The sequence below is a fragment of the Pseudorasbora parva genome, chromosome 25, assembly GCF_024679245.1.
Source record: "Pseudorasbora parva isolate DD20220531a chromosome 25, ASM2467924v1, whole genome shotgun sequence".
Lineage (NCBI taxonomy): Eukaryota > Metazoa > Chordata > Actinopteri > Cypriniformes > Gobionidae > Pseudorasbora > Pseudorasbora parva.
In genome coordinates this window covers 17,696,785-17,724,165 of record NC_090196.1, presented here as the reverse complement: position 1 = coordinate 17,724,165, position 27,381 = coordinate 17,696,785, and the positions used below count along the sequence as shown (strand labels likewise).

The window sequence follows — 27,381 nt, the reverse complement described above, 5'->3', positions numbered from 1 at the left end:
GTTATCCTTCCTAGGGCGGAATCAAGCAGGGATGGCTTGTAAAGAACAAACCAAATGCTGAAATGGTGATAATGGCAGACAGCTATTATACTTTGTCCCGCTCTGGAGCTGATGCTTCGTAAGAATTCCACTCATAACGGCTTGATGTCAGCGAGCCCTGCTGGCGAATCAAAGCCTGGCTAAGCCTCACCCTATTTGCATACAAATTGACCAGCTGATCCCTGTCACTCTGACAATGCAGCCAAGGTACACCCAGACTGCAAGCCCTGCTAATTACAGCGTGATCCCGTTATATTAATGCCAGAATGGATCCCAAGTCTGCAATGAAACCTGATGCTCTGAAGTTTCCTCTTATTGTCGGCCCTTGTTAAAGTTTGAAAAGTTATAAATTTTAATTGTGCATCAGGACTGCTGACTCACTCTGCAACAGAACGGCTCCTGCACAGAAGACTAGTTTGTATTTAGATCCCTCCTCCCAGTGGAACATTTGGGGTATTTGTTTTTGCTATTTAGCACTATCCAAATAAATAAAATGAATAAATTATGAACATTTACATATTCATTGTGCAGTTTGTTTTGTTTAATAATGTGCAATGCAGTGCCTTGGGTGTCCAATTACACACTGACCCCTAGTGGTCACTGTCTAAAGCCAACAAATTATTAAATTACCTTTCTTTTGCTCTCTGGGGGTCATTTATTTAATATCACAGCTAATTGAGTACAGACCTTGATAGCCAAACAAATTCAGACCTTTCTTGTCCAAGCATATATAAGCATGTGGCCTATAGTTCAATATAATTTCTCTGAAAATATTCCTTGGCATCAGGTGCTATTTAAAAGTATGAACACATCAACAGAGATATGACATTGGACTGACCTATTTGTCTAGATTCTGTATTTTCAATTTCATCCACAGGGTGGCGTTATTGGGATATTTGCTTTTGACAAATGTGAAAATGTTGTATGCTGTTAAAATAAAAACACAGGGAAAAATTATGGAATTCCACAATATATTAATACATTCATGATAATTGAAATGGTCACTGTAAACACATACAGTACAGTACTGGTGAAAATAATTTCACAGTGGGATGAAAAAGGATTAAAAGGATCTCCTCGACATCACATGAGTTTGATGGGAATTTAAAGCATGTCAACAGTCTATTTTTAGTACTTAAATATCTTGTTTGGAGGATGAACAGCTGTTTGCGTGTGAAAATATATGGGGTTTACAGTTCACGAGCTTGCGCTCAAGGCACCACAACAATGCGCATGGTGTTGGTGTAGCCAGATCCTGGGCGCCAGCCTGTGACAACGATGATAACGTCGCCAGACTTGAAGTACTTCCGGGCCTTGCCTGAAAATCAAAATGGAGGGTGTAAACAAGTAGGCCTACAAGTACAAAGGTAAATGGTTTTAGTGTCTGATATATGAATATCAAACACTGTTGATCACATCTAATCGCGGAAACGTCTCAAGATGCTTGAAGAAATAGACTTACAAACCTGGGAAAAGTTTTAGGCACTTGTGAGAATGCTTTCAAAAATAATGTCATACATAGATTTTATTGATCAATGAATTTCTATTTACCAAATCAGACTCCTTGTGCATACTGGATCTCACTGGATTATCACAATTAATGGCAAATTAAAGGGATGGTTCACTCAAAAATTAAAATTTGATGTTTATCTGCTTACCCTCCAGGGCATCCAAGATGTCGGTGTGTTTGTTTCTTCAGTAGAACACAAATGAAGGTTTATAACTCCAACCATTGCTGTTTGTTTTGGTTTTGTACCTCATATCAGATGAATCTCATCTAATATTCTCAACGCCATTACTTCCGCTAAAAAAGGTCAAAAACCCGGCGGGATCATATATATATATATATATATATATATATATATATATATATATATATAAAGATTCCTCATTAGTGCCTGTGCAAATTGGTCAAATAAGGAAACTATGTACACATATCTATGATTGCGTTATTTTTACCTTCTCCGGCGGAAGTAATGGCATTGGGAACACTGGATGAGATTCGTCTATGAGGTAAAAAAAAAAATACCGTAAATACTGTTGGGTTTCTCGCATTAACCAATCGTTTCGTGTCTTAAAGGTGCCCTAGAATTAGTTGAAACAATATGTTTAATTGTTCTCTGATATCTACATAGAGGGTTTGTGGCTTATTTAAGGGCAAAAATTGTCCAGATACAGTTTTACAGGTCCGTTAACAGCCCTATAAATTGTCCCTAGGATGTAACGCTCTGTTTTGCCTTATTTGGAAGAGTCATGAATATTAATGTTGAGCTCTGCTCTGATTGGCTTATTTCAGCAGCTCACAGCACAGCTGTTCAGTTGTTCAGTGAAGCAGCTCGTGAGTCCTGACCGTCCTGAAAGAACACTGACCGACTGAATGACACTAAGCAGAACATCTCAAATGGAGATTGATACAATGCAGCCTACTTGTTTATTGGTGTTTTCAGATCATCCGTGCGTGAGAAAGAGCTCATGTGCATATGGATGCCAGATTGTACGTGACAGACTCACAGTATGTGGTGTCCATGTATTTAACTCTTATTATTTCCCTATGGCAAGTTTAATTCAATTTTTCATTCTAAGGCACCTTTAAGACACGAAACAATTGGTTAATGCGAGAAACCCAACAGTATTTACGGTATTTTTTTCATCACGAGCTGTAGGGATTATTATGGATTCGTATGTCTATGTGTTTTTTATATATTGGCTCTCATAAAAACCATTGACATACATTATATGAGCAACGGCTGGAGTTAATGTGTATTCTACTGAAGAAACAAACACACCTACATCTTGGATGCTGTGGGGGTAAGCAGATAAACATCAAATTTTCATTTTTGGGTGCACTATCGATTTAATGTTTGGAAATGTAAACTGATTTTCCTACTTAAACACTAAAGCAAAAGATATAAATGACTAGGTTAATACCATTTCTTTGGGGCGAACATACGAGCATGCCTAAGACTTTTGCATGTAACGTTTTGTGTATATATATATACATTCTCTTGGCAACTTATAGACACTTAATGTCTAAGCAAAGCGATCAAGTGATTTACTCTAGCTGCCACCAGCATCCCTGTAAAGGTAAGTGAGTAAAGACTAACTCAATGTACATCTGTTAGTGTCACACAATGAAGTACTAGATTTCTCTAGATGTCTCATTACCGATCTCCAGGGCGAAGCTGACACGTAGATCTACATCCTCAGCCCATACATCATTAGCAGGCTTGGTGTAGAGGATGGGGATGATGCTGCGATACAGGTGCAGCTGCCGAGATGTCTGGCCGTTACGGGTCACAGCAATGATAGGAGCACGTGGTCTGTATCTGGAAAGCAGCTGGGCAGACCTGAGGAGACATAGACGGGTCGACGTTTAACACAAAATATTAAGACAGGAGTTTTAAAGAAATATTCATAAAACATTTATTCTTAATAATAATAATTAGAATATAGATAACATCAAATGTTGAAAGTAAGACATTTTGAAATGTCAGGCCAAATATTGGCTCATTTTTGATTTCATGAGAGCTACACATTCCCAAAAAATTGGGACAGGTAGCAATAAAATGCCGGAAAAGTGAAATGTACATATTAGGCACAGCTGGAGAACCAATTTGCAACTTATAAGGTCAATTGGCAACATTATTGGGTATAAAAAGAGCCTCTCAGAGCTTCTGTCTCTCAGAAGTCAAGATGGGCAGAGGCTCACCAATTCAAAATTTGCTAATAGAACATGTTTTATTGTTCTTATTAGGTAATAAGATGAGGACATAAGATGCATGTATTTCAATCATTTAAAATGTAAAACATATACTTGTATATGTCAGCAACTGGTGGAACAGGAAACAATACACAACCACATACACGCAAACAAGCCAACCGGAGCCAAGGAGACAAAAAAGGCCGGGTGATACTGTAGGTCCTTGACGCCAAGCTGAGGCCACAGCAATGAGCTGCCAAGGTGGAGCCAAGGTGTTGGAGGGCTGAGGTGGAGCCCGACAGAGCTGAAGGGGTGGAGGGACGAGGTGCACCTGAACGCCTGGAAGTCTGTGGTGTAGGCAGAGTGACGAATGACCAATGTGGTGCTGGAGGGATGAGGAGGGATCCAAGTTGAAGCTGACTGGTCAACAGGCCGAGGTGGAGCAACAGGCTTGGAGGCCCGAAGCAGAGCCAGGGGATCCATCCAAGGTGGTGCCAAAGGAACCAACGGAGAAGCAGGAGACTTGGCAGGACCAGCAGCGACAGGAGACTTAGTGGAATAACTTCCTCCAAATCCTCAAAACATTATATGTAGACCCGGCACACAACTGACTTGCACGAACAGACAGAAGCTATCTCGGGCTATATAGACTTTTGTGTGAGTGCGGTCATTCCAACTAAGATCATCAAGGTGTACCCAAATAATAAACCGTGGGTGACGAAAGAACTAAAGGACATATTAAATGAGAAAAAGAGAGTTTTCAATTCAGGAAGCTTACAGAACAGAAAAGATATACAAAGGAAGGTTAACAAGGAGATCTACAAGGCCAGGTGTCAGTACAAGGATAAGATGCAGAGTACCCTGGCTGCGGGAAATTCAAAGGCTGCATGGACTGGTATAAAGTTGATGGCCAACGCTCCCTTTAAGACAGGGAAAAAAATTGATTATATAGATGACCCATCATCCCTTGTTTTGGCCAACAACTTAAATGAACATTTTACCCGCTTTGAAATAAATGGAAATGAAAATATCTCTGCCAGGCAACAGATTGTGATGGACGATGATGGGATGGAGAGCACTTTGATTATCAAAAAGGAGATGGTCCAGCGTGTGTTTGAGAGGACTAACGTACGGAAAAGCCCGGGACCGGATAACATTGGAGGCAGAGTGTTGAAGTACTGTGCTGTTCAATTAAGTGGAATTTTCTGTTCCCTCTTCCAACGTTCAATAGACACCCAGGTTGTTCCATTACTTTGGAAAACAGCAGTTGTGTATCCCCTTCCAAAAGTCTCCCATCAATCCTCATCCAAGGATTACAGGCCCATTGCCCTCACCTCTATTTTAGTTAAATCACTTGAGCGGATCATTAAAACATACATCATGAATTCCTGTAGACATGCTCTCGACCCTCTACAATTTGCTTACAGATTTGGGAGGGGGACGGACGATGCCATTGTAGTGCTCTTAAATTATTTGTATACACATCTGGAGGGTTGTAAAACACATGCTCGTATTTTATTTGCAGACTTTTCATCAGCATTCAATACAATCCACCCACAAATTTTAGCGAACAGACTGAGAGACAATTTCCAAATAAAGTCAACACTAATTAAATGGATCTTGGACTTCCTGAGTGGCCGGCCACAAAGAGTAAGGGTGGGGAACACATTATCTGGGGTCCGCTTCAGTTCAGTTGGGACACCACAGGGTAGTGTCTTGTCACCACTATTATATATATTGTACACTGACTGTTGTCGTAGTAGTTACCCTGGACATTATATAATCAAATTTGCAGATGATACTGCTGTGATTAGTTTATTGGAGCAAGGTGAATCTGAACACGGTCCGGTGTTGCATGAATTTGTTGACTGGTGTAAAATCTCCAATTTGTATTTGAATGCGTCCAAGACTAAAGAGTTGGTCTTTGATTTTAGACATGGGGCTCCCTCACCTACTCCAACACTGATTAAAGGAGAGGAGATAGAGATGGTGACGGAGTATAAATATCTCGGTCTTATCATTGACCATAAATTAACCTGGGATCAGTGTGCGGATGCCGTTTTTAAAAAGGGTCAACAACGTTTATATTTTCTTAGGAAACTTAATTATTTTAATGTTGATAACAAAATGCTGTCTCTTTTTTATAAGTCTTTTATTGAAAGTATTCTCTCTTATTGTATTGTATGCTGGTATGGACATTCAAAAATCACCCATAGGAACAAATTGGGGAAGATTGTTAAAGCCTGTGGGAAAATTATTGGTACACAACAGGTAGATCTGTACCAACTATATCTGATGAGATTGGCACAGAAGGCAGACAAGGTTTGCATGGATACCACCCATCCACTTTCAGTGGAGTTCAAGCCTCTCCCTTCTGGTCGTAGATATAGATATCCTAAGGTTAGAACAAACCGAGCTAAAAACTCATTCATTCCAATGGCAATAACACAATCGAATAAGGTATGGGGGAGGAGTTTGACTGGAGAACATATGTGAAAGTTTTTTTATTTTTTTATTTTATTTTTTTATTTATTATTTTTTTTTTTTATTATTATTATTATTATTATTTTTTTTTTTAATTTATTATATTGTGCATGTGGATAACGTTTGTATTGTGGATTGTGTTAATATGTCTGTACTGCATAACAAATTGCCTCTCTGAGGACATTAAAGTTTTCTAAGTCTAAGTCTAAGTCTAATGTATAGACAGGGCTCTCATCCATACCCTCATATTCCACAAGGATGCTCACTGGAGATGATTCGAAGCTTTTGTATCATCTTATAAGGTTTTATTTTACGCTAATCATTGGCTATGCATTAGTCCACTTAATTGGTTTCCTGCCAAATAATTTACTTTAAGTTGAAATTATTGTTGTTATTCGAATGTTATTCGGTTTAGCAACTGTTAAACAACATACTGGACAACAGAATGATGCAACTGACCAGTCAGAATCAAGTATTCCAGATAGCCATGCAATAAATAGATATGCTTGTTTGAAACTGTATCCTCTGTTTGGAGTCAGTCTGAAACACGTACTCCTGTATAAAAGCCCCAGCGAGTGTGCACTTTTGCCTCCCTGCAACCTACTGTGCGACAAGTGAATAAGGAGTTTAAATTAGCCTATGAAATGTCAAGGTTCAGGCCTGCAAAGGTCAGACTGTCTCGCTCAGTGCAATGAGATGCATTTCGATCAGCCACAGGGCAAATCGCATAATGTATGAGAATTATAAAGAGACTTTGTAATGTAGCTAACTAACTCTACACAATTTATAAAAATAAGTTATGAGTAATAAGTTATGCCTGTTTAGAGGAAGCGATATCTCTTTTAAAATGGCATAAGATGAGGTGCATCCTACAAAGCATTTGCATTCAAGTTTTACATTCTTCAGTCCATGTGCACAACAATGAGTGTAGGTCACTGTACCTAATAGTAGAAACACATGTGTGTGTAAATGCCACTGTAAGACTTTAGGGTTATTTAGGGTGTCTCTGACCTGCCAGTCTTGGTGAGGACGATGATGGCGCTGGCACAGCACTTGAAGGAGGCTTCCACTGCACCAATGGCCACAGACTCAGTGGGGTCACGGGTCAGATGGGATGTACGACGAAGCTCTTCAAACAACTGCCTGTGGAACATAGCGGCCTCTGCTTCACGGGCAATCTATCGCAACACAAAAAATGGACACAAATGAGGATAATTAATTCATACATTTTTAAAATGTACAAAATAAAGACATTTGAATATGGTAGTCATTTTAACTGGAATCCACTCACTCAGGAATTTTGAGTGGAGAGATTTGACTGCAGATTTCAAATTCATGTTCAAAAAGTTTTAGAAGATTTTGAAAATTGAAATACATAAATGTATTTAAAATACATAAATATATTTTAACAGTCATTTGAAAAGGATTTTGAAAATCGACAATCCAAGTGATTGGGAATTTCAAGTGCATGAAAGATGAAAGATTTTTTACACACAGATTTCACATTCAGATTTTAAAGGGGGGATGAATTGAGGAATCAGCTTTCCCTTAAACTTTTGATATATAAAAGGTCATGGTGATATAAGAATATCCTCTAAGTTTCAGAGCTGAAAACTTTCTTGTCAGTCAAAGAAAAGCTTTTATAGACATCAGGCTTAGCAAATGGTCCTGTGCTTTATACTGACGTCAGTGTGCGACGAAACACCGCCTATACAGCGCGTCTAATCCAGTAGCCCCGCACACCGACTCATGGAGGGCTCGTGCTAGCTGGTCAAAAACAATAAACATGCCGAGGAAGATTACGATATTGCGCTATTCCTGGTTGTGGAAGAACACACTCGCTGCATAAGCTTCCTTCAGATCCTAATATTAGGAATGTGTGGTTGAACTTTATTTTTTAATGAAGTTCCAGCTCACGTGAGGAAGACATGTTCTCTTCAGTTCACTGTAGGATCGTTCGTAAACAAATCTCCAGTCGATACTGGATTTGGATCCGACAGGAATGGTGCAACACACATGTGAGTAAAACGTGTTTTTATATGTAATAGTACTGCATTGCTATATATCGCTTTGCTTATCTGTACGTGTCTAACAGAGCATGCATTTTGCACGCTGGACTCAGGCACGTATAAGCCAAGGCTCGCAAAGCCCCGCAGGCCGATGAATCTTTTAGTATTCCGTTCTTGTTCTGCTATTCTCTCTCAGTCTCTCTCTCGTTGACATCTGAAGGGCAGCGCGCAGCGAACGTGTATGTGTGTGTGCGCAGTTCACGCTTATATCGTCCGATCTTGCGGGCTATGTGTAATATTTAAAATAATAGTCCAATCAATCATGGGTCAATGAGAAATAAATCACTGTGTTTGTTTGATAAAGACGTTTACGAGCCCTGTGATCGAGATAATCATTCTGGTTGCCGCTTCTCCCTTAATCTCTCCTCTCCCTCGTGAACTGACAGCGAAGCTGAAGCTCATTAAATATACAAATCTTCTCCAATCCTAGCCGTGGGCGTTTACTTCCAAGTCTCCAGTGCTGCATGCCCACCAAACCCAGCCTTCAGAAGACAGCCTCAAAACCAGTGTAGAAAATAGCCTACATATTAGTTATGTTTTTGAATGTAAAAACCACACCAACAGCATTAGTTGACCTCAGACAACAGTATACATTTTTTTTTAAAAAACAGTTCATGACACCTTTAAAACATTATAACATAATTTTGTAAATGGGCAAAATACAAAAAAGAAAGATATTAAACAAAAATATAAGTTTGAATTGATTTCAATTTTGGTGGTAGGAATAAATATATGCATATGAGATTAAAGGGTTCATAACTGAGAAATCAAATTGAAATCCTTGAGTTTTTGACATTCAAGTGGTCATCATACTATAAGAATTTAACTAAAACCGAATTTAACTTCCTTGTTGGTCCAAAAACAGCTTTTATTGTAACTAAACCCAGAAAATGACTCATTGTGGAATGTGCCTATCTATTAAACATAAAGACCGCCTCTGCAGAAGAAGATCAACGCCTACTTCATCATTGAACCTTTGGCCCCGGCCACTGGCATGTTAGTGAGATGACGAGTAGAGAAGAGAGAAACAGCATCACTGGAATAAAAACAATATTACCTTCCAAAGGATCCTAAGGATCCGATAAGCTGGATGGTGGCTTACATGGCTGACATCACCGTCGGTGTATGATGGGTGAATGTTAGGCAATATGTAAAGTGCTTTGGATGGCCATAGGTCTGTTGAAAGCGCTATATAAATAAATGCAGAACATTTAATGCTAAGAATGTGGTTATTTATTTTCAACAATTTGAATGTCTTAGTTGAGCATTATTATTTGTTTGTATTCGGTACATTTCAATGTGGATTCTTTGGTTGTAATTTTGGCGCAGGCATTGCAAACACATTTTATTACAATTTGGACTTGACAGTAATGCCACAACATGTAAGTAACTGATCATTCTAATACCTGATCTGTGACTAGTGATTTCTGAAATGTACGTATTTAATTCATGTACGGTCAGGTTTTCTTTGTCTTTGTAGAAAGTGATCATAGAACACTCTGTTGACAATCGCTGGAGCTGTCAATTTTTGACGCTTGCCAAAACTCCTGTAATAATCAAAAAATCTCTTATTTACATTGTGTTTGCACTGTTAGTTATGATGTAAGCATTCGTCATGCACTCAACATGTCTGTAATCAACTACAATGCTTATCACTGTAACCTTTCATGCAACAATATACATATCATATTTTAGATCTTAATGTAATGCTATAATCAACACTTCTCACGATTAGTTAACCTTGAAAGCTGTAACTGTAAAAATGTGCTAAAAGTTTAAGGGGATCTAGGATCTCATCAAACCTACACAAATAAAGAAATATAAATAAAGAGATAATTCAATTTGCTAGCTGTGCTCCTAGAGTTCAGAGATTTGGGGTAAAATTGCATGAATGTTCTGCTTAGCAAGCTAAAACGTGCAGTATATTATAAAAAAATTACAGAAGGTGGTGCTCTTGATCGTACCTGGTGTTGAGTGCGCACAGACTCTATTGGATATTCTCCCTTTGCGGTCTCTCCACTCAGCATGATACAGTCGGCACCGTCGAGCACGGCATTGGCCACGTCGTTGCTCTCGGCACGGGTGGGGCGGGGCTTCTTTATCATGCTCTCCAGCATCTGTCAGTCAAAGAGACAACTGGTGGATGAATAATCAATTTGTGCAAGATTACCTGATTTATCTCGCTTGCTTCTGCAAGGTATGAGTTCTAACCTGTGTGGCGCAGATGATTGGTTTGCCAATCCTGTTGCAACGACCAATCATCATCTTCTGAGCCAGGAACACCTTCTCAGTAGGGATCTCAATACCCAGATCTCCTCGGGCGACCATGATACCATCGCTAGCCTCCAGGATCTCTTCAAACCTACACAAATAAAGAAATATAAATAAAGAGATAATCAGAGCAACAAACTCACTGTAACGTTGTGTGGGTGGTTGTACTGAAATGGTGGTTGTATCGTATTGTGATATAGGTCGCCAAGGTCACATGATTTTAGCAGTTTGACACGCAATTTAAATCATGAATCAATACGCTGATTCATAACCGTTCAAATCTTTGTTTTGAAATTGGCCCATCACTATATGTCGTTATTTCGTTTTTGTGCACAAAAACTATTCTTACCACTTCATAAAATGATTGTAGAGCCACTGTAGTGAGATGGGCTTTGTAACGACATCTTTAGTGCCTTTTATGGGTCTTGAGAGAGGAAATGACATTGGTGTCAATGGAGGTCTGTCTGAGCCATCGGATTTCAAAAAAAATATCCTCATTTTTGTTCCGATAGGTCGGAGGTCTTACGGGTGTTGAACGAAATTTGGGTAAGTCATACCTGTCAAGTATCCCGTTTCTGCCGGGAAAGGCCCATTTTTTACCATACTTTCCCGCCGTCTTCCCGTATTAGTATTTTCCTGTAAATATTCCATATTTTAACCTGCGTTATTAAAAAAAAAAAATACCGGAGGAAAAACATAAAAACATTTCCAATCTGAGCTCTGTAACTAGCCTCGCGATAACTGCCATCTGCAGTAGCCTACAGTACTGTAGGTGGCCGTTGACGCAAGGTTAGTGTGTGAGGTCAGATGACGAGTGACAACCTTTTACAGTCTATGGTGACAACACGGGAAAAAAACAAAAAAAAACAGACGGATGATGGACGTAAGACGGAAGGCACTCCTGCCAAAAAACCCAAACCCTCATGTAAATATCGTGATCAATGGGATAGCGAATGTAATTTTTCTGAAGACGAGCAAGTGGGGGACAGTCACACGATTTGTACGTTTTGTAACTGCGACTTCATCATGTGCGACAGCGGAAGATTTTTAAAGTGACAGTAACCACTTATAATGACAATGTAAAGAACAAAAGTAATTGCTCACTAAATATGCTCTGCTCTTGACTAAATAACTTCAATACCTTTAATAAGGATGAATCTATATATAATTCATAACTTATGCAGTGCAAACTGATAACAATTTATGTATATATATATATATATATATATATATATATATATATATATATATATATATATATATATATATATATATATATATATATATATATACATACATTTATTTTATTTATTTTTATTATTTAATATTTCTTTAAATTCTTACTTACTTGCGTACACCCTCATGGTTCTCCAGCTTGCTGATGATCCTGATGTCCTTGCCTTTCTCCCCGAGTACTTTCCTGACAGCTTGAACGTCAGCAGCCTTGCGGATGAAGGAAGCAAAAACCATGTCGACTCCTTGCTCCACACCAAACTGAAGGTCCTGAATGTCCTTCTCAGACACTGCGGGCAGGTCAACATTGGCCCCGGGAAGGTTCACTCCTTTCTTGCTGCCCAAAATGCCTCCGTTCTCAATCTCACAGTTCAGGAAATCAGAACCTGGAACATTCAACAATGTTAACACATCCTGCCATGATGTATTACTTTTATTATGTGTTAAATGGCTGAATATTTTATGTGGTTACGAGGGAAGAGATTAATAGAACTTGAAATCAACTTCGACTTGGAACTCACCAATTTCCTTAACCTTGAGTGAAATAAGACCATCATCTACGAAAATATGGCTGTCCTGCTGCACCACCTTTGTGATATTTTTATAGTCTAACCACAGGGTTTTCTCGTCGCAGTTGTCCTTGAACTTATCATCCAGAGTGAGCTTGATCATGTTACCTTTGACAAGCTTGACCTCCTCAGTGCCACTCTGAAGAAACCACATACATGAGAGTTTAGACCTATAGATCTATATAGCCTCTAATGTTGTAAAGGTCATCAGAAAATTTGTCACTACTTACACCCTTAATAAGTCCAGTCCTGATCTCAGGGCCTTTGGTATCCAGGGCAATGGCCACAGGTCTGTACTCAATGCTGCCAGCTCCAAAACTCTCAGTGGCTTCACGGACATTCTTGATGGTTTCAGCATGGTACTGCACGAAGAAAAAAAAAGGTTATGTACTATAAAATTAAGTGTCAATGGTTTTAAATAATAACTTTAAGTGAGCATAAGAAAGGTCATTTAAATGTAAAATTCAGTATGAAATAGAACACAATTGTGGCCAATGCTAGTAAGTTAAAACGGTATATATCTTCATTCTCAAACCAACACAACTTCATAATGCCACCCAGATGGAAAGATATATATACTGTAGTGTATTTTTTTTCTTGCTCTCAAAAGGAAGATCAAGTTTTATCGATTGACAGCATGAGAACAGAAAAAGAGTTAAGTGAACATGTCTTTGCTGTAAAGTCTACAGCTCAGTCGTCATGATAGTCTCTGTCCTGTCTGTCCAATCGCAGGCTTTAAGCAGAGACAGAGAAGTATATATAGAATCAGGGAGAGACAGGTTATGTTTCCAGTGGCCCACAGAAACATTTGACTGCTTCTGAACTAAGTTTATGACTGGTCTGACAGCTTTACTGATAGTTCAGTCAATTTGGTTGTCATCTCTCTTAACACAGAATGTGTAAATGTAAACATATAAAAAATGGCTAACTGCAAAAATGCTATAAGAATAACTTATTTCAAAGAATAACAAATACAATACAGATTATTACATATATGATATTACAAACCGATCAGGCATAACATTATTCCTAATATTGTGTTGGTACTCTTTTGCAGCCAAAACAGCTCTAACCCATCGAGGCATGGACTTCACTAGACCCCTGAAGGTGTGCTGTGGTATCTGGCAATAAGATGTTAGCAGTAGATCCTTTAAGTCTTGTAAGTTGCAAGGTAGGGCCTCCGTGGATCTGACTTGTTGGTTCAGATGCTCGATTGGATTGAGTTGGAATTTGAAGGCCAAGTCAACACCTCAAAATCGTTGTTGTGCTCCTCGAACCATTCCTGAACCATTTTTGCTTTGTGGCAAGAGTATAATCCTGCTGAAAGAGGCCACAGCCACCAGGAAACACTGTTTACATGAAAGGCTATGCAAGCCCTATACGCAATAAACTGCGATGCACTGTGTATTCTGACACCTTTCTATCAGAACCAGCATTAACTTCTTGAGGAATTTGAGCTGCAGTAGCTTGTCTGTTTGATCGGACCACGCAGGCCAGCCTTCGGAGCGAATCAATGCTCTACGTGCATCAATGAGCCTTGGCCGCCCATGACCACATGGTCGCCGCTTCACTACTGTTCCTTCCTTGGACCCCTTTTGATAGATACTGACCACTGCAGACCAGGAACACCCAACAAGAGCTGCAGTTTTGAAGATCCTCTGACCCAGTGATCTAGCCATCACAATTTGGCCCTTATCAAACTCCATCAAATCCTTACGCTTGCCCATTTTTCCTGCTTCTGACATATAAACTTCAAGGACAAAATGTTCACTTGCTGCCTAATATATCCCACCCACTAGCAGGTCCAGTGATGGAGAGATAATGTGTTATTCACTTTTACCACTCATAATGTTATGCATGATCGGGGTATATAAATATATTTTACATTTTACAAACTGTACAATTATATAAATAATTCAGTTATAGAAGTTCTTATTTCAATGAGTAGCAAATACAATACAGAGTTCAATAATACAAGGACAGTGTCATTTTGTTTATGAATTTAAAATAATTGACAGTGATCTCAGGTTAAATATTTGATATTGGTATTAACAAATATTAAAACTAATATTAATGTAAGTATTAGCATTAGCATTTATATTAATTAAATATGATCGAAGAAGGCTGTAAAGTATAATTTCATTAGAAAACTTGAAAAAGGGGAAACATTTAATTATGTAATCAATATTTTTCCCTTGTAAACAATGGCAACAATTATCGGTACCCCTAGAAATTCTTATGAGTAAAATATTTTATATATATATATATATATAGTATATTCCCATTCATAGTTACTTGTAGCAAACCAGGGTGACTAGGAACATGAAATTACCCTGAAAATACAAAAGATTGTTTAACTTCTCAAAATAGAAAGTTACTGTAAGAAAACAGCTAAATCACTATTCTAACATCAGGGCAATAATTAAAAAGTTCCAACACGGAATGTTACTGTGGCAAGCAGAGTGGGGCAAGAGCCGCGGGAATGGAGCAAGGACGGTCTCTGCATAGAAGAGGACACGTGTCTATATTGTCTTGATGCGTGAAGATAGGATAGTTTGAGTGCTCAGAGACTCTCTAAGGATCACAGCTGGAGAATTGCAGAAAACAGAAAGCCACAAAATAAGATATCAAACAGCACCTACATTACCACAAATTGTTTGGGAGGGTTTCAAGAAAAATCCTGCTCACTCATCCAAAAACAAACTCTAGCATATTCAGTTGTCAGAATAAAGATTAAATAAAATTGAATACATTGGACCATTCACTGGACCTCAATACTTGGGAGTGCTCATACTTACCTGTCATACACTAGAAGTAACATTATAAAAAGGAACATGAGCTTTTGACCTTCTGAAGCCCTGAGCTGGAAATATCTACTGCATAACTTGATGATATCATGCCTGATGTAGTAATATATAGTAAAGGTGCCATGTAGAAAAAGGTAAAAAGCCATGACTTTTAAAAGGGAGAGGTCAGAGCAGTCTAAACTCGTGCTCTGTCTTGAGCCCAAGATAACTTTACTCAATGTATTGACCAGACAGATCAGAGTGGCTAACAAGATCAGCTTACAACTTCTGACATTTGAAGAGGCACAAGGGAAATGCTACAATGATGGACGATCTATGCGAAACTTTTGAAGATATCTTATTACAAGATTTACAGACAGCTTGATGATATAACAATACATTTGTAGATCATTTCAGCAGAAATTAACATGATCTGGTGTGACGTAATTTCGAACAAAATCAGGCTAAACCGTCCATTGGAAGTTTGTTTTAGAAATTACAAACAGCTTGCCAAAGCCAACTTTCCAGAAAAGTCGGTTCACTCTGATGAGCATCTATCATTGGTCTATTGCCATGATGTAATAAGTAGGTGTAGCTCTGAGGCTCCACCTTCTTTGATGTGGAAATCTTCTCTGTTTGTTTTGTCTGTTCAACCCATCAAAGTCAAATGCATGGACTCTCTGAAGAGCTGTTTTATAGTAGAAACTGAAGTTGTAATTTTACTTGAAAGTGACATGACTTTTTTCATGTTTAATACTGTAAAGCTGCTCGCTTTAAAGAAATCTACTGTATGAAGCGTTATATAAATAGCCAAAATGCAGTGATGGTGCAAAAATGTGCAAATCGCTATGATCAGATGCTTTCTTAACTGTTGTTTTCTAACAATTTAGTTTGTTATCCTAAAGTCCTGTTTTTTAGTGTTCTGTTCCCAACCGGAGCTGTCTCCAGCAATGTCCCCATTTTACAGCTCTTTCAAACAACAACCCGCAGATATATTTCAAAATGCGCCCAACCAAAGGTAGTAATATACTAACTATTCTTGTTAAATTCTTTATAACAGAGCCTTAACAGGGTGCAGGATTGTTTTTTCCCAAAGGTTTCACAGTCACAAAGCAGTGATTACCACACACTAACTATGAAAAACACTTGCAACAAATACATGCGCAGAATACACATACTTTCTGCTTAAAATAAGCCTAAAAGGCAAAATAACAAGACCAATTAAGGATAGTAAGTTTTTTTCAAGCACTATTGTAACAAAACATTTTAATGAAAAAAATTAACATTGAAATATTAAATACAACTATAAAATGTTAAAATATTTGTTAGTTTTATTTATTATATTTATGTTGTTTTATTTTGTAATGTATTTTTGTTAAGTCATGTTATTATATCGTTTTGAACTGCTTGTTATTTACAATGGTTAGGCTACTAATAACTGGTTTCATTTTTGTTGTGTTTTTGTTCGTTTTTTGCATTGAATTGTATTAAATCCAGACCAAAAATCCCAATAATTAAACTAGATCTTAATAATATTAATGTTAATAATAATATATAGGGAGCCCACAACAACAACAAACAAAAAAACAATACAAAATCTATTGTCCCTGTTTTTTAAATTAAAAGATAATAACAAATGATATTTTAGTGATATTTTGACCACTCAAATAGGAAATGTACCCGGTTTCCATTTCAGAAATCTGGTCACCTTAACCGATACACAAAAGATGGTCATTGGTTGGCACTTGTTTTTGACGACTGATCACAGGGAATCTGAATTCGTCGTGTTATGGAATGTACGCGTAGGGACGTACTGTAATCAGGTGATTGTCCACATTGTTTGGCATCTGTCACTGCAATGGGAATTGGCCTTAAAGGGGTTTTATTATTCCCTTTTACAAAGTCTAGATTTTGTTTTTGAGGTGTAGTAGAATATGCTTTAATGCTTGATTTTTCAAAAAACACATTATTTTGACATATTTTAAATTATTACAGCATCTCTCTATACAGTCTGGCCAGAACGCGTTGTCTATTTCCTGTTTCGATAAAGCCCCTCCTTCTGAAATATGAAATGTACTGTGATTGGCCAGCTGGCCCAGTGTGTTGTGAATGTCATGCCCCTTACCATAACAACAAGCTCTACTCAGAAGAAAATATAAGGATAGTGTCCATTTTTAAACCAATTCAAGCCTGATTCAGACCCTGACAAGAGGGTTGTGCAGAACGGATTTCAAGCACAGCACAGATTTCACAGGATGTTTCAGTTTATGTTTTTTTCCCGTAATTTTCTTACACATTTTAGATACAATGTAATACACCATTTAATCACGATACTTGTTGAAAAACTATGGTAATACAAAAAGTAATTCATCACAAAACTATGGTTAAGTTGAGAGGGGCAGTGAACAGCCTTACAAAAGCTACAGTAAACACTATTTCTTCATAAAATGTTGATTCACAGATCATCTGAAATCACAGATTTATCTGAAATCACAGATAAACGTTGGAGTTTTAATGTTCAGTAACAGTATTTAAAATAAATGTAAACCATTCTTAAATATATTCCCCTTGCAGTGGACTTTAAGCTTTATAAACTAAAGTTGAAAAAGGGAAAAAGCATAACAGGACCTCTTTAACAGAATGCCACCACTAAGATATTACAAACTTACAAAAGCGAAGAATGAAAAATATCTTAGCCGTGAGCATATCGAAATAAGGTGAGATCATGTACCTCATGAGTTCCGTGGGAGAAGTTCATACGTGCAATGTTCATTCCGGTCTTGATCATCTCCCTCAGTGTCTCCACAGATCGGGAAGCAGGCCCTGAATTAAGACAAAACGAAACATTGGACACTTTTCCTCAACTTGTTGAGGGACAGTTCGAAATAAAAACTTCTTACAGTGGTCCACTAACCGATGGTGCAGACGATGCCTGTGTTGCGAGAGACTGTAGGTTCAGAGTCGATGTCCAGCAGACACAGATGCTCCAGGAAGGTTTCTGCCATAGCTGCATGCATCTGCTGCTGCTGAATGAAGGCAGAGCCCGTGGTCTTCGTCTGAGACATGGCTGGAGCTGCAACTGCTAGAAAAGTCCTGGAAGAAACATAGACAAAGCAAGTTTAGGTTGCGCATGTGAGGATACTGATTATTTTGAGCTTTTCATTATCCTCGAGACCCCTCTGACTATCTATTATCTTTGGAACACAAATGGACAAGATGTCTAAGCTGCAACAATTTTCCTCCACAATTTCAAACAAGACTGCCCTTGTGAAAAAGAAGTACACTTTAACATACTTGTAAGCACTTATTACAATTAAAGGATTATTAGGAACACCTGTTCAATTTCTAATTAATGAAATTATCTAATCAACCAGTCACATGGCAGTTGCTTCAATGCATATAAGGGTGTGGTCCTGGTCAAGACAATCTCCTGAACTCCAAACTGAATGTCAGAATAGGAAAGAAAGGTGATTTAAGCAATTTTGAGCGTGGCATGGTTGTTGGTGCCAGACGGGCCAGTCTGAGTATTTCACAATCTGCTCAGTTACTGGGATTTTCATGCACAACCATTCATAGGGTTTCCAAAGAATGGTGTGAAAGGGGGAAAAGATCCAGTATGCGGCAGTCCTGTGGGCGAAAATGCCTTGTTGATGCTAGAGGTCAGAGGAGAATGGGCCGACTGATTTAAGCTGATAGAAGAGCAACTTTGACTGAAATAACTTGTTACAATTTGTGAAGCCACAACATGCATAACCTTGAGGCAGATGGGCTACAACAGCAGAAGACCCCACCGGGTACCACTCATCTTCACTACAAATAGGAAATAGAGGCTACAATTTGCACGAGCTCACCAAAATTGGACAGTTGAAGACTGGAAAAATGTTGCCTGGTCTGATGAGTCTCCATTTCTGTTGAGTAGGTGTGTCCATGGTTAACCGATTGACCGATTAACCGTTAAAAATTGCGTAACCAAATGAAACATTTTGCTCGGTTAAGTGGCGTCAATGACGTGCTTTGAATTTAGTTGTAATATATTTTTGCACTCCTAGAGACCGCCAGAGCGCTCCCAGACATTTGTAATATCCACAAGAAGAAGTCATGACGGGCAAAGCGGGCAAAGAAAGCGTGGGAGCACTTTAAAAATGAGAGTGACGGGGCAAAATGCAAGTATTGCAATGCAGTGCTTACCGCATTTTTCAGGCTATAAGTCGCTCCGGAGTATGAGTCGCATCAGTCAAAAAATGCGTCACGAAGAGGAAAATAACATAAGTCGCACTGGACTAAGTCGCATTAGGGCAGAAGCAGAGCGGGAGCCGCGCGCGCTGTGCATAACGGATCAGAAGAAAGAAAGTTTGAAGTGAGAAACTTGTGAATGACTAGAGAAAAGCAGAGGCTACTTTAACTGTAATGAAGAAAACAAAAAAGCTAATCGCGGACTGAAAGCAAGATGGCCAGAGCTGAAGGGACGAGTCCACAGATGCTTGAACTCTGCCGGGAGAGGCTCAGCCGCGCGAGTCAAACGCTGTGTGAAATGTGAATCATTCTCGGCTGCATATTTTACTGCATGCCCTAATCATGCAGGCGCCCTCGCGGCCACTTGCATTGCTCTGTGAACTGTAGCGCGCATCTCATCCTAATTTAACGAAACTCAGCGCACGCCTCACAGACATGAAATATATCTTAAGAAAGCTTGAAATGTCTTTTAACAATTTAAAACGAATAGAAATAGGCTACTCTCTGTTTATGTAATCCATGATGTGCATTTCTCTCTATAGGCGCGTTCACTACGGAGATGGCGGTCGTCAAATTAATAAACTAAAAATAACCCTGACGCACACTATGGTTAACCGAGTATTAACCGCTAAGGGCCTCGGTTAACGGTTAATGAAAAACTTGAAAACGTGCAGCCCTACTGTTGAGACATTCAGATGGTAGAGTCAGAATTTGGCATAAACAGAATGAGAAGATGGATCCATCATGCCACTGTGCAGGCTGGTGGTGGTGGTGTAATGGTGTGGGGGGTGTTTTCTTGGCACACTTTAGGCCCCTTAGTGCCAATTGGGCATGGTTTAAATGCCACAGCCTACCTGAGCATTGTTTCTGACCATGTCCATCCCTTTATGACCACCATGTACCCATCCTCTGATGGCTATTTCCAGCAGGATAATGCACCATGTCACAAAGCTTGAATCATTTCAAATTGGTTTCTTGAACATGACAATTAGTTCACTGTACTAAAATGGCCCACACAGTCACCAGATCTCAACCCAATAGAGCATCTTTGGGATGTGGTGGAACAGGAGCTTCGTGCCCTGGATGTGCATCCCAGAAATCTCCATCAACTGCAAGATGCTATCCTATCAATATGGGCCAACATTTCTAAAGAATGCTTTTAGCCCCTTGTTGAATCAATGCCACGTAGAATTAAGGCAGTTCTGAAGGCGAAAGGAGATCAAACTCAGTATTAGTATGGTGTTCCTAACAATCCTTTAGGTGAGTGTATATTAAAAGCAATTAGTTGAGCTTCAGAGTGCTTTTTAGACCCACAAGTAGGACTTTATTACATCTTTATATGCAAGTTATTAATGTAATTTCTATTTAAATGTGTATGTCATAATGTATTTAAATTGTAATTACATCTGTAATAAAGTTGCAATTTAGAAATTGAAATAAATTTAAAATATGTGAACTTGTTACTATAATAACACAGTTAAAATTATATACAAGTCCTTTACACGTGAACATATCTGTATGTTAGTCAACATCAAAATGTTATTTCATTTAGCTTAGCAATTCGTTTTTTTTAAAACATTTTTAAGATTTTAAGTGCACAATTATTACAATTAAGGGCACTTTCTCACAAGCGTGATGAACTATTATGATTTTCAGAGAATAATAATTACTTAAAATTCATAATGATGCTCACATTTAGTTTTATGACTTCTGTAGCAGGTTAGGGTGAAGAAAAGGTCAGTCAACCAGTATACAGGAGAACACAAACCCTGTTTTACAACTAATGCAAGATGTTAGATGCTAATAAAATAACACTAATCAACTTTACTTGTACTGGTTTAATGTGTTTCTCGTTTAAACCACAAGTTACATGAAGAGTAAATGAGAGCCACTGGCAGCTCTGCCTGAGCCAGAGAGGAAGAGTGGGTTTAAATGCATGACTGCAAACACTCTTACACACATCACACACATTCCAGCAGACAGTGAACTCATGGTAAAAAGACATGTCAAAGTAATAAACACCTGAATAGTTTTGATTATAATATTTAATAAATCAATTGTCTAAGTGCATAATTTGATAATAAATAACCATGACTTTATCTCCAGTATGCGACTATTAATTTCGTGATTTTAATTTTATTTCTAACTATATTTAAGAAATGGTTAAAATAAACGTTTATTTTAGAGGTAAAAACGTCATGACCTAAAGCATGCTTTCAGGTCGCAATAAGCATTTAATAAGTTTGATCTACCCTGATTAAAACATCTTTCGAGTTTTGCCTCCTACCTCAGAAGATGAACGGTTGCAGAACTTCTGACTTCTTTCACCGCCACTGCCTGAACTTATCCTGTCTGAAGTGACCGGAACTACTTCCCACAGCTGTGTTCTTCCGACAGGATCGGATGGATATTATAGTTCGGTATTTTCAATCTCATAAGTAGTGCATATAATTAAATTTAAAATATGAATAATACGATATATTGTCATATTTATATATTTGTGTTATATATTAGGTACCATTTCATCTTGAGCAAATGTAGCTAAGCAGACACCATCTGTAGGTTAATAGGAACTTGATACCGTCATCTGAAGGAGTAAGTGTGATGTTTTCATTTTGGGATTTAATGAACAAAAAGCACATTATAGCCTTGATTTAAAATCCCATCTTGTAAGATTTAAGTTTTGCATGCCAGTTTGATTTTATTGCTGTTTAAAGTATGGTATAATATGATCCTGTTTTATTTCCACACTGTCCCCCCAACACCCTTACAACTCATGTCATTTCATAAATACCAGCTATTACTGGCATCTGGAGTACTAATAATAGCTCAATGCCTACAGCTTAAATTTTGATGCCAATGATAGAAAGGCTTGCTCGTTTGATTCGTTGCCCACTCCGTATGCCATTTCCACAGATCAGGAAAGGTCAGATCATCTGACGTTTTCTGCATATATTATTTCCAAATATTGTTTGTATTGTCATAATTACTCTGTCATAAAATTCACTACACATACTTACCCTTCATGTTGATGGATAGGAACACCTACGTGTGACCTTTAAAAATCCATAGCTTTCAGTCTAACATTAGGTGTAACTAATATGCCTGCTAATATGGACATTTCTTATTTAGTTGATTTTATTATAAATGATGTATCAATGCACATCATTTTTGTGTGCCCTCATAATCTTTAATCGAAATAATTTTTCAGCATCATCTGTTGGTGTGAGGGCGGGCAATCTGTCACTCACATGAGACTGACCAATAGCAAACCACCACTATCCAATCAATTCCCTGTTGACAAGAGTTGCCCTACATTTTTTCTCGTTTGAAAATACATTTCACTCAGATTTACATCACAAGGAGGAAACGACTATCGCAAATTCATGTTGTTATGCCTTATCAGGATGTTTGTTCATTGTCTTTTTTGATTCACTCCTAAAAAAGGCTGCAAACACAGAAGGTTGCATGTGAGAGATATTGTAATACTACATTCTGAATGTGAATACTTACAGTAAAATACTTATTTACAGTATATGTATGACATAAGCTAACATCAGACAACTGGAATACAAAATAAAATCAGCTAGCGAATGGCTAAACTGGCAACGTGCGGTTTCACTAAAACCAAAACTCCAACATGAAACGCACATTTCAAAGTAGAATAACTAGCTTTGTTATTCAGAGATATGTGAACTCAGCATGTTTCCTAAATATCTGCAAACATGTTATGGTATTTGTATGTTTTAGTACAGTCAAAAACTTACATACAGCACCTTTAGAGAATGTCATTCATGCTAATTTTGACTTATTTTCTAAATTTTTGGTCACAACATTTTAGTTCTGATGGCATGAATCATAAGAGGACTTTGCAAAAATTATAAAATGTTCAAACGTAGGAACGTCACCTACGTTATGAGGGAACGAGGGTTACATACGTAACTGAGACGTATGCTCACATAGTGTGATTGCTGAACATTGATGGAGCATTGCGAATTTTTGTGTGAGATTTGTGGGGAGATTTTGTGTGAAAATAAATCATAAAAAAGGTTTGTTTGTTTAAAAAAATCATATAAATGTTTGGGATGGCAAGGTGAGCCTTTTACCCTACATATGGGGTAAATATTTAAATATAATTAAATAACAATAAAAAATGATTGCACGTTTCCAATTTATGTAGGTAAGGAATGCAAAAGCCCCAAAATGGAGTGGATAATTACTGTAAAAAGATAAATGGAAAAAAATATGTAGCCTAATTTCTCTAAGTTAGATTAAAGTTAAATTCAGATTTGTTTTTGTCTTTCACTAAAATAAAAATATCTGAGGGATAATAAGTTTCTTCTTATGGGGGTCCTCACCCCCCTATGGGATTTCTTTACATACGTGTTTGCACATTGGTCTAAATTACAGGTTTGCAGTTTCGACTTCACAAGCACCGTGTACTGTAATGTGATTGAGCACTGTATTATAAGACATTTAGGCTAAGCATATTTGCTAAGAACATGAACATTACTGATTGATGTATATTTTTTACATTTTTAATCTTTTACATTTATACTACATAGCATTTTCTATTCAGTATTGACAATATTTAAATAATGAGTCAACACATCATCAATCCTTCTTCCAAAATGTGATTTTGTCTTACCCTGAGTCAGTATAAGCCTATTATAAGTGTGTCTATGTTTGTTTAATATTTTAGTTTTTTCCCCCAAAAAAGTTACATAGTGTACCTTTAAACGTGCAGTATGCAACTTTTGGCCACTAGGGGTCACTCATTCAAAATAATAACAACAGACGTACTTTGATGACGTCGGGAAAGTGCGTGGGCTCATGGGAGTTGTTGTCATTATTGCCACTGTCAACCAGCGAATCTGGCATCTCCAGCAGAAAACATGCTCACTGACAAGGTAATTGATTGTTATATTACATCTCTATTATTGTTAAGTTTAGTTACGGCTTTTCACGTTATGTAATGTCAATCTAATGAAATAGCAGCAAGCTACCGTTACTTAACAAATTTATCAGTAACGTTAGCTAATGTGTGAGACAGAATGTTGTGCGGGCGGTCGTTATGCCAACATACCTATAAGTTGGTAGGCTATGTTGACATATTAACCGCGCATCATAATTTGAGTTACTCAAATTATAGATATGTTGACATGGCATCCGCGATTGTCGAACATTCTGTATATCAACTCTTCAATAAGGAAATAAATTTCAATTTAGTTTATCATTACCAACATAAAACAGTAAATGAGAGAACCAGCACCAGCAATACGTTGTTTATTGGAACACGCGCTGTGTCGCTCCCCTCGTTCATCAATCATTCTAATAAACATTTATTTTGGAACTCAGAGATATATGAATAAGTAGATCATTATTAAATCAATATTATATGTAGCTAGTATTAACATATGATAAAAGTGACGGTCACCTTATATTAATTGACCAAGATAGTGGCATATTACCTTATGAAGCTAACGTTACTTTCTCCAGCTACATATAAAACCAATAATAGCTAGTCCATCTGCGTTTTACACATGACATCATCGTGTCACCAAATATACGGATAGAAATATACTTTTGAATCAGTTTTTAAAAAAATAGCTCTTTCAGTCTCCAAAAACACAGAATCCGCCTGTTTGAAAAGCCGATACAAAATGTATAACGTTACGTATTCAGCTAAACGCGTCTCAATGTGGTCAAGATCGCTTTGCAATATGCAAACATACAGCATGTTATGATTATATGATTATTATGTTAGCTGAATGGTTACTTAAATGACCTGTTTATTAAAACGCAAGCGAGATCAGCATCTCTCTGCAGTCCGAGCTTGTCACGAAGATTTCGCCATCTTTCAAAGGCTTCTCCAAGGTTTACACGTCTCTTGCTTCTTCTACTGTCCCAAAATCTTCTCGGGTCATTTTTTTCACCCGTACGTTTGCGCTTTGTTGAGCTGGCAAAACGTACAGGCAAAGAGTAGTCATGATCCATTATCATACAGACTTTTTTATACGGGGGTTCCCCTTATACTGTCAGTGTTCCTCTTTGAGTTTGGCGGTTCCGCCGAGATCCGCAGGAAGCAAGACGCAAACGTGGATATGACGTGAAAGACTGGCGACATAACGGAAATAAAGACACGGTCCGTGTCTTTGAATTAAAATATTAATTTCTCTGGATTTAGAAGTTAATTGGAACTGTCGGGATAATGTAAACACACAACTTTAAAAAATATATAACATAGATATAGTGATCTTTTATATTTTTAATGCTGAAACATTACATATTGTGCCTTTAAATTTAATCCAATTAATAATTATTTAATTAATTATTAAATTATTGTTAATTGTTATTATTATTATTAGTAGTTGTAGTAGTATTTCAATACTATTTTATAACCATTTAATAATAATTTTAAATGTAAGCCAAGGTTTGACCTAAACAATTTGTGGTAAATTCATATGAAAAAATTCAACAAATGCATTAAATTCATTGGAAAGTGAGGGATATTAATGTGCCAATACAGAAAATAAATAGTTTTCTAGAAATATTAATAAATAAAAATGTGGTATCTGATTTTTCTTTTATCCTTTTTTATTAGAGGTACTAAATGAGTCCCTCTGGTGGACAATAAAAAAATCATGAGGCTACTCCACGGATTTAGCTTGATGTGTATCTTGAACTTGAAAGTGTATACTGTCTCTATATGCAGAGGTTATATTTAAACATGGACTCAATGCATACCATACTTACAGTCTACATCTGCAGCAGTCAGCACTGCTCTTGGGACAGTTTGTCCTGTAGTTATTTTCTCTATAATCTGTTTCTACACATCTTTGTTCTTTTGCATCTCCAGATTTTGGGAGATAAGATTTGTCCTAATTTTAGATCAATTTGCTTTTAATTGAGGTTCAGGGATGGGTCCATTTCTCTCTCTCTCTCTCTCTCTCTCTCTCTCTCTCTCTCTCTCTCTCTCTCTCTCTCTCTATTTTGATTACCGAAAACCAGGATACTTGGCCCAGCAATGAGATACTCAAATGATACTCGAAGTTTACCCAAAGATTCCTAATTACTTTCAGTACGTTTAAAGTATGCCCCCTCTGTATGAATAAAAAATTGTTATATTACAAAATATTATCTATAACAATATAAAATATCTGGGGTGCGCTTATAAAGTTAGTATGATTTTTTAAAATAGTATGATCAAATATGTCATTATTTAGAAATAAAGGCCATTTTTTCTTACCCTGGTTTTAGCCCTTAGAGTTGAATGCTCTTTTTAAAGGGGTGTGTCTGCTGTGAGACTGCTGTGATTTGCTGACATCATTGCATGATGTCAAAATCACTAGTGGCGTTTCAGCTTGACGTTTGAGCGGGTCGCCTGTCAATCGCGTCATATCTGCGTTACCCACGGTTTCGGCTTTTATTTGGCAGGAGCGCTTTACTCTTAGTAGTGAACAAGTGAACGCACGGAGTAACGTCATAACAACATTTTCAACACACTTAAATGTATCTAATATGATAAACAGAGCTTCCATAACCGGAAGAGCAGGTCAGTGCACACGCCTGGCGACTATGTCCCGTCCAGTCACAATAAAAGCCCCGCTCTTCGCGAGGTGGGTATTTTTTTTTAACAATCGCTCCTGCAGCCGTGCTCAGCTCCACAACACTCGGCCCTGCTCTGCTTTACACTACACTCTCAGAAAAAAAGGTACAGTTCTGTCACTGGGGCGGCACCCTAAGGTACAAAAGTGAAAAGGTACATCTTTGTACCTTACTCACCCCTAAATGGTACATATTAGTACATTAAAAGGTTCATATCAGTACTTTAAGAGTACGTATTTGTACCTTAAAGGTATATAGTAGAACCTTAATGGTACATATTAGTACCTTTTCGGTTTTATACCTTAGGGTACCGCCCCAGTGACAGCAATGTACCTTTTTTTCTGACAGTGTACAGTAACGTTAATAACCGAATCCATAAACGTGATTTC

The 27,381-nt window shown here is 37.7% G+C and overlaps 1 protein-coding gene across 1 annotated transcript; it reads right to left on the bottom strand.

Moving 5' to 3' along the window:
- Nucleotides 1-993: 993 nt before the first annotated feature.
- On the bottom strand, nt 994-21,727 carry pkmb (pyruvate kinase M1/2b). Its single transcript, XM_067436930.1, has 11 exons — nt 21,672-21,727; nt 18,066-18,244; nt 17,883-17,974; nt 12,596-12,727; nt 12,318-12,504; nt 11,912-12,182; nt 10,504-10,654; nt 10,257-10,409; nt 7,235-7,401; nt 3,205-3,386; nt 994-1,357 (listed from the first exon to the last, which is right to left on the bottom strand). Exons 2-11 carry the CDS (start codon nt 18,214-18,216, stop codon nt 1,251-1,253), a joined length of 1,593 nt encoding a protein of 530 aa, XP_067293031.1. The 5' UTR covers nt 18,217-18,244; nt 21,672-21,727; the 3' UTR covers nt 994-1,250.
- Nucleotides 21,728-27,381: the final 5,654 nt, after the last annotated feature.